Genomic DNA, 9,120 nt, shown 5'->3' on the forward strand with positions numbered 1-9,120 from the left:
GGCCAATAAACATATGTCAGCACACTAAACTCACTAGTTACAAGAAAATAAAAGAAGCAAATTTAAATAATTTCCTCAACTACTAAAATGACAAATAGTATTAAAAACACTGATATCCTCATGTGTTTACTGTTAGTGAGACTGCAAATCTGTATCAAGTTTATAAAGAGCAAGCTTGGAAATATGTACCAAATTTTAAAATGTATACAGTGGAGTCTTTGACTTAGCATTTCCTTCCAGTAATTTATCCTCAGGAGGAAAACAGAACAATACTATAGATATTGTTTACACTACTGAAAGTTGGAAATAAACTAAATGTTTATAAATATGGAATTGACTAAATAAATTACAATGGCATAGCATATGAGAAGTTACAATGAAGATTGCTCATTGCTGTTGAAAGATATTCATGCTTCATTGTAAAACAGAAATTGTATATATAATCTTACTAGAGGCCTAGAGCATGAATTCATGCCTGGGTGGGGTCCCTAGGCCTGGCAGGCGATCAAGGCCTATGGGGGGGGGGGGGCTGGCTGGCCAGGGGGAGGGACCATGGGAGGTTGGCCGGCCAGCCCCCCAATCAGGGCCATCAGGGGGACTGGCTGGCCAGGGGGAGGGACTGGGGAAGGTTGGCTGCCGGGGGGAGGGGCCATGGGAGGTTGGCTGTGGGAGTGCACCTGACCACCAGGGGGCAGCTCCTGCATTGAGCATCTGCCCCCTGGTGGTCATCAAAGCAACTGGTTGACTGGTTGTTCGGTCATAACGGTTACTTAGGCTTTTATATATAGAGATATATATAATCTAATTTATAAAAAATATTAAAGTTTATTTTGACAGAAATTATTTTAAAACATTAAAATGCTAATAGAAGTTTCTCTTGGAATATGGGGAAGGAGTCCCATATTCAATGTATTCTTGGACTGTAAGCCTAATTTCAGGGTTATTAAGAGAAAGAAATATGAATAATAGTTATGAAGAAATAGGCATATTTCTTCAATATGAGGAACATGTTAGAAATATTAGGATGTTCACTCAAACATTGACATTGTTTTTGTCTCATTTAAGGATGTCACATGAGTTTTCTGGACTATTAAAAATTTCTCTAGCTTTAAATTTTATTTTCTAATGAGTTAAGTATCATTTTAAGAAGCAAAAAAATTAATAAGGGCGTTTTGAGTTTTAAAAAATGTATGACAGCTTTAGGCATGCCGCTTCTCTGGCCAGTTTAAAGTCTTGATTTATAACTGAAAGTCAAAAAATGTTAACACATGAATATCTGTTCTAGAAAATGGGAGGTCATTCTGATCTTTTTATTTTGTATTATTTAGGTCATTCTGATCTTGACTGTAGCCTCCCAGGATTCTAGGCCTAAGCTGGAGTAGCTGCCAGGTGCTCTGTGTGCTCAGGGCAATGCCACCAAACCTTTGACTTCCTGGCCAACAGACCCTCTCCCGGCGCCCTGAGGTTTAGCTGCTGGAATGCCCCCTGGAAGTTCATTTCCAGCTGGGCAGTACCATCTGGGCTGCGGCCTTTTGTTTCAGAATGGGACGGGTCAGTAGGAGCAGGAAGCATCCTCAGCATAGGTCTGCGGTGAGTCAGGCGGAGCAGGACCCAGGACAGCACGGGTGGCTGCCTATTTTGTTAAAATAGAGCCAAGCTGGGCCCTGAGGACAGCAGGGAGAGAGCAGCTCTTCCTTGAACAGGCTCACATGACTTAAAGTCACAAGAGCATTTCTACTCTCAATTATTTCAACCTTCAGATACCTTTTGTTTTCCCATAGCTCACAGATGTGTCATCACATCCACTCTAAGGGAAATGTTTATTGGGGAAGACACAGACATAATGCCTTCATCTTTTTACAATTGGAAGAGGGGTTAAGTGAAGCCCCTTTAGGTCACAGGAATAATACCTACCCTAGTCCTAGGGCCAGGACCGATGTCCTCAAACAACCTCATTTATTTGATTTAAAAAACAGAGAATAAAATCTAGATGCTACTGATTGGGGCGGAGGGGGATGGGTGAGAGAAAAATCCAATTGAGTTACATGCGAACTATACAGCAACTAGAGTTAGTAAATACACTGGACCCATCAGTGGAACCTAGAGCAAGTAACTGAGCCTTAGTTTTCTCATCTGTAAAATGGAACTATCTGTCCTTTCTATTTCAAAAGTTGACAGAGAGAATAACATAAAATTATGCATGTAAAAATGCTTTGTAAATTGAAAGATACTATTATTTCATCATTGGTATTTGAGAGAAAGTACTGTATACTATAGATGATGTATTTGCCCACAGCTGGGTATGCTGTAGGAACTTAGTGACTGCTTGTTGAATTGTCTGAAGAAAAATAAAACCAATATCTTTGTTAAAATAAAGCAGAGATGAGATCCAATGAGGGGATCTAGTTCAGAGTTTTAAAAACATATATGCAGAAACATATATGCAGAAAAAGCAGAGGACACGAGAAATCTCATCTTTGCATATTTTATAAGCACAAGACAATCATCCACAGGAAAATGCATACATGTTGAAGGAATGCAATGATACTGTATCTGTAAATTATCAACCATGCACAGACTAGCAATGACATGTTCTTGGTCACCTAGTTCAACTGCCTCTGTCTTTCCCCAAGTAGAGCAAGAACACAGATCCAAGGCAACACAACAAAAAGTGACAATGTCAATTACAGCAAAGATTTGGAATTCAGAGTTAGGCTTCCCACAAAATGTCTAGCTTGGCTCCTATCTATAAAGGATCTTAGAGCTGCATGAGGCAATGTGTTAAAATGCTTACATTAAACTCAATAAAAATAATCAAGACTCTTCACACTAAAATCATATTCCAATATTTGATAGTATCCAAACTATAGAAACCCTTATGTTTCCATCATCATGAGGGAAGAGAAATTTTCTGATAATGCATATTTAAGTCTGTAAGTAGCAAAAGGCTTTTTAAAAAAACTTTTCTGACGCAGCTGGTGTGGCTCAGTGGTTGAGCGTCGACCTGTGAACCAGGAGGTCACAGTTTGATTCCTGGTCACGGAACATGCCCGAGTTGTGAGCTCGATCCCCAGTAGAGGTGGTGCAGAAGGCAGCCGATCAGTGTTTCTCTCTCTCTATCCCTCTCTCTCCCTCTCTCGCGAAAATCAATACAAACATATTTAAAAAAACTTTTCTGGATATAAATCTTACAACTTAATTTTTCACACCTCCTTGCCTTCTTGAAGGTCTACTTTAGCATTAATCTAGCCTCTTCTTTTTAAAGATATCTATATAAACATATCTTACCATCCTTTGCTATTTATAGCTATGTCCTCAGGTATCAGGTACCTGTCTCTGATCCACCAGTGATCCTAGACTGCTGTATTTTAATTCTTCTGCCTCTGAACTCCCCGAAGCTGTCACTTGACAGTATTTATTCTGACTTGTTGCCTCATTTTACACTTAGTCCATGTCAGGGGCTCCAAGGGGCTCCCAATAGAGCAGTGGTTCTCAACCTTGGCTGCACGTTAGAATCACCTGGGAATCTTTTTAAAATCCTAATTTCTGGGCCTCATCCTCCGGATATTCTGTTTCTTTGTTACTAATGTTGTGGCCTCACCCCGTAACAAAGAAACAGAATTACTGGAGGATGAGGCCCAGAAATCAGGATTTTAAAAAGATTCCCAGGTGATTCTAATGTGCAGCCAAGGTTGAGAACCACTGCAATAGAGGAAAGTGCATGGGGGTCTGTGAGAGTCCCCAGCTGCTCTGAAAGGCTGGGGTTATTTCAAATTCAGCATAAAAATAAGTGGGGGTCCTTCCACATAAACTCAATGTCAGACACAATTGTTCTTACCTCCGTAACTGTAGAAAGTATTTCTTTCTCTCACTCCAATTACAGTTCCCAAGATATCTACTTGTCTTATTGGATGCCCATTGTAAAAAAATACACCTGAAATTAAAAAAAAAAAGGCAAAGTCCATATAATGTATTATTACATTTTCTGTTTCAATCACTGTTAACTGTGGGGATGAGGGTGGGGGTGGGTGGTTGTGTCAAAAATCTGTGGCATGCTGCTTACTGAAATTCCAGACTTAAGAATCAGCCCTTGACAAACCGCATGCCCCAAGAAATCAGATGTCTTTTCCTCAAGGGTCATAAGGAGAAAGCCTGGCTCTAAAGAAGCGTGTGCTACCCTTGGCAGGTGTGGCTCGGTTGGCTGGGCATTGACCTGTGCATCAAGAGGTCACTGGTCCAATTCTGGGTCAGGGCATATGTCAGATTGTGGGTTCGATCACCAGGAGGGGGCATACAGAAGGCAGCCGATTGATGTTTTGCTCTTACATCAATGTTTCTCCCTCTTCCTTCCCCTCTCTCTCAAAAAAAAAAAAAAAAAATCAATGAAAAAAATAAAGAAGCATGTACTAGTACAGAAAAAGGAAAACCAATGTTGCCCAACTGGATTTGGTTAATCTTCCTTCCACTTGTGAAAATTAAGTGTACCTCCCTGTAGAACTCTCATAAAGAGCCTGAAAACAGTCATTATATTACAGAACCAAACTTAGCACTGTATTATGAGGGACTGGAAAAGGAAAAAGAGGAAACCAGGAGAAAGGCTTCTTTGACTTTTTCACCGGTGCTTTTCAAGGAAACCAGTCATCATGTCCATGAATTAGCAGTAGCTTTTGTTTTTTTTGTGTTTTTTTAAAGAGAATATAATTAAGTTACCAAACACTATGCTTTGGGGCCAACACATTACAACTCAAAAACTTTAAATATATATATATATACACACATACATATATATATATTATTTTTTTTTCTCTTCTTAATATATCTTATTGATTTTTATAGGGTTAGAAACACCATGAGAGAAAAACATCAGCTGCTTCCTGCACGCCCCCTACTGGGGATCGAGCCTGACCAAGGTACATGCCCTTGACCAGAATCAAACCCAGGACCCTTTAGTCCGAGGGTCTAATGCTCTATTCACGGAGCCAAACCAGTTAGGGCTAAAATATATTTTTATTGATTTCAGAGAGAAAGGGAGAGGGAGAGATAGAAACATCAAAGATGAGAGAGAGTCATTGATTGGCTGCCTCCTGCATGCTCCCCACTGGGGATGGAGCCGAGAACCTGGGCATGTGCCCTGACCGGGAATCAAACTATGAATTGCTGGTTCACAGGTTGACGCTCAACCACTGAGCCACACTGGTTGGGCTCAAAAACTTTTTGAAACTCTATTTTCAAACCTAGATGACAGATGCCAGTAGGCAAGTTCCCTGCTGGAGACACCTGAGAGGATGAGCCCTACCCACTAATACCCAGAGGCCTTTTCTGGAATCAGGGACTGGACTCAGACAGAGGACTCCTGGCAGTGGTGAGTGCCTGCTTCCCACCCAGGTCCCAGTGCTGCCCTGGCTCCTGCAGAGCTGGCTTCCATTCGGTGGCCCCTCGATATCCTTGCCTGAACTTTCTGGCTTAAGCTATTTGCATTGCGTTCCTGTCACCTGCAGCTAAAGAGTCCTAACTAAAATCCTCTCTTTTCTCTCCTCTATGGATGAATTCTTTACTTTCAGAAGGCTATAAACTTTTAAATGGTGACTTCCTTAAAAAAAAAAAGAAAAGAAAAGAATTATAAACAGAGAATCAGTTACCACTTTGGGCATATGACCACCTCCCCGCAACCCTCAAGCCTGGTCAGAACTTTTCTTCTCCACATCCATGAGGGACTCAAGGCCTGAACCCTGACATCTTTCAGAAACCCCAGACTGGCCTCCACGAACAAATCTCTTGTTTTCCATGTGGATAAAGGGGCTGGGGGTGAGCTGCTCACAGCAGAGTCGCAGGGGATGGACAAGGAGATTCTGAGTCCCAGTTAGCCAGAAATTCTGGAAGAGTGAGATGTGGTCTGAAGAAAAGATGGCAAATTTAGCCAAAATTTACCCTAGAGTCAGACTTCAAAAGATACTTAGTAGATTGGAGATCTGCCCAGGACAACCTTGGGGGCCATGAGCTGAAATGGCAGGGCCACACATGGGAAAGAGCTGGGTCACTGTGTCATCCCTAACCACAAACACTTGAATTGAACGAGGACAAACAGGCTCCACAGAAAAGCCATTACGTTTCCAGAGCACGGCAGTTCCAACTGACTTCTCCTGAGTTCTTACCATTAAAATCCAGGTCTTAGTTAGTACCTTTAGTGAGACACTCAATCCTCAGCCACGGCAGTGCCTGCACTGACCAAACACAAAGAAAAGAGCCTATCTTAAATGACCCCCTACTCTAAAAAAAAAAAAAAAAGTGATTTCTTTAACTTTACATTTAAAATGCTTTGTTGCTCTAATTGCTATTTCTTTTTTGAAAAATATATTTTATTGATTTTTTACAGGCAGGAAGGGAGAGGGATAGAGAGAGTCAGAAACATCGATCAGCTGCCTCCTGCACACTCCCTACTGGGTATGTGACCGCAACCAAGGTACATGCCCTTGACCGGAATCGAACCTGGGACCCTTGAGTCCGCAGGCCGATGCTCTATCCACTGAGCCAAACCAGTTAGGGCTAATTACTATTTCTTTTTTTTTTTTAATATATTTTATTGATTTTTTACAGAGAAGAAGGAAGAAGGACAGAGAGTTAGAAACATCGATGAGAGAGAAACATTGATCAGCTGCCTCCTGCACGCCCCCTACTGGGGATGTGCCTGCAACCAAGGTACATGCCCTTGACCGGAATCGAACCTGGGACCCTTGAGTCCGCAGGCCGACGCTCTATCCACTGAGCCAAACCGGTTAGGGCTAATTACTATTTCTTGAGGGCCCACTACATGCCAGGCACTGTCCTAAGCACTGGGAGTATATACACTGAGTGGCCAGATTATTATGACCACCTGACGTTTGTAGGCAAATTAGCTATAATTTTGCGCTGAAGTTGCTAGAGGGCCAGACCATTATAAATAGGGAAGCAGGTTGTTTACCACGACAGTAGAAGTGATTTTTTCTGAAGATATGGGTAAACAACACGATTTAACAACCTTTGAATGTGGGATATATATATACACTGAGTGGCCAGATTATTATGACCACCCCATCAGTACTTCGTTGGGCCACCTTTTGCCTTCAATACTGCGGCCACTCAGTGTATGTGAACAAGGCAGATGATGCCCTTCCTTTCAGGGAGTTTATATTATTTTGACATAAATTCAAAATTTGATGTGCATTCAAAACTAAACAAAATCCCACAAGAAATCAGGTTAATCCCCATTTTTACAAGGAAGCTTTACAGGTGAGTCACATCCAGGCCAGGTTAAGTGGCACAGTTAGGAAAGGGTGCAAGGCCTAGGGATGCCTGGTCCTGTGAGCTTTTCCACCAAGAGAGGCCCAGGAAAAACAACTGGGCATTTTAAAATATGGAAGACGTCAAACCCGGGTAAAAACATTCATCATTACAAAGGTTACTCCTCCAAACACCTGTTTCAAAAAAAGATTTAGACAGTTTTTAAGTTGCACAGAAATGACCTCTTTTGAGGATCCAGGCCAGGCCATCTGCAAAGCCTGCTGGAGGGAAGGCTTTCCTGCAAGCCCCTAAGCCCCAGGTTTCTCCAGTTTTGGGGGCGGGAGGGGTGCAGATGCAGCACAGGGCATCCACCAGGCGACCAATCACATACCTGGCACCTGGCACGACTCCTTCAAGTCCAAGATATCCCTGATGTAGAGTTTTGCAAAGGCTAGAAACACAGGGTCCAAACCCCACAGGAGGGAAGGGGTCTCCTCTTCACACCGGCTGGATTCAGACTGCATCGGGAGGCTGGGCTGTGGCTTCCAGCCAATCCTGCAAGTCTCACATCAGTGAGTCGGGAATCTAGATTGGAGACACAAAATCAGGATGCAAGGCGGTTAAAGGGGGTGAAATTGGCACGGCCCCTACGCTGATCGCGGGCGGGCATCCAGAACTCTGCAAGGGCTAAGCCAGGGGTCCGGGGCCTGCCACACTGCACGCCACGGGCCTGGCCTAAGAGGCGTCTCCCGCGTGAGGACATGTGAGTTCCGTATGACTCTCCCCTTGGAATCTCTTCTGCCCCACGGGAGTGTGTCTCCTTCCCCAAAAGGTAAACACCAACTTTTCACTTTGGGGAGATCGGTCCAGACAGGCGGAGGCAGAAGCCGCTTTAATGGGCGGGGCCCACGGAGGAATTGGCGCCCTCGTGGCCATGCACTGGTGGGGCGCAGTGGGTGGGTCTGTCCGTCGGTCTGGTCCTGCCTGCACTTTCCGGTTTTCCGGATGTGACTGAGAAAAGAAGGCGAGCGGAAACCAAGAGTAGACTTGATCCGTAGCCCCAAAGGCCGCGCCCGCGCCGCCGCCCTCAGATGTCCGGAGCGCGCAGGCACGGCCCTTCCGGCACTCAGGACCAGTCGCCTCTGAAGTTCCGGCGGGGCCGACACCGCCCTCGGGGCGGGACCAAGCCACGTGTCTCCGCCCAGGCCTTTCCTCCCAGCTGCCGCGGCCCCGCCCCCCGCCAGAGGCCACGCCCACTCGCCCACGACCACGCCTCATCCCAACGAGGCCGCGCCCACCCCGCCCGCGGCCACGCCTCTTTCTGTGCCCCGCGGCGGCGCCGCCTCACGCTCTCTTCCAGGTGGCTGCGGTTTGCGCGGTACTTGTTTCACTCGGGCAGTTCTCTGATCCCTCCACCCGCTCGGAACCCGCGAGTCTTCGTGGGAATGCTGAGCCCAAATCTCCAAGACCTTGGGAGCTGACATGGAAATTTCTGCTGCCTAAACCCGGCGCTCAAAGTCACCCTTTCACTCCCATTCTCAACCCCACACCGACGGCTGCAACCCCCAACACACACACGCCACACATACACACAAGAGAGGCTGGGATTGGTTCGGACAATTTTTTTTTATTTTTTGATATGAGGCGTGATTTCCTGACAATACACTGAAAAAGTGAGAAATTAATTACACTTGCTAGAGGACCTATCCCATGATTAGCTACGTCACGACCCAAATTGAGACAAAAGCAGGATCATGATGTGGGCCCATATGCAGATGGCACGATCCCCGCGTCGCACACACTACTGGAACGTCAGCTAGTTTTAGCTTTTCTTGCGCCCAGCCTCTGATCATCGTGTGACGA

General features: G+C 44.8%; 1 protein-coding gene across 4 annotated transcripts in view; it reads right to left on the reverse strand.

Moving 5' to 3' along the window:
• Nucleotides 1-8,387, reverse strand: part of STN1 (STN1, CST complex subunit) — a 35,810-nt gene extending 27,423 nt beyond the window's left edge. For 3 of the 4 annotated variants that reach the window (XM_023759820.1, XM_023759819.1, XM_006095925.3), the window contains exons 1-3: nt 8,102-8,387; nt 7,649-7,842; nt 3,839-3,934 (exon numbers count right to left, since the gene is read on the reverse strand). In XM_023759820.1, the coding sequence (XP_023615588.1) occupies nt 3,839-3,934; nt 7,649-7,781 (229 nt within the window). In that variant the 5' untranslated portion in view covers nt 7,782-7,842; nt 8,102-8,387. The remainder of the gene's footprint in view (nt 1-3,838; nt 3,935-7,648; nt 7,843-8,101) is intronic. The other variant, XM_014461913.2, reaches the window with a different exon arrangement.
• Nucleotides 8,388-9,120: the final 733 nt, after the last annotated feature.

Source organism: Myotis lucifugus, unplaced genomic scaffold (genome assembly GCF_000147115.1).
Source record: "Myotis lucifugus unplaced genomic scaffold, Myoluc2.0 scaffold_162, whole genome shotgun sequence".
NCBI classification, from domain to species: domain Eukaryota; kingdom Metazoa; phylum Chordata; class Mammalia; order Chiroptera; family Vespertilionidae; genus Myotis; species Myotis lucifugus.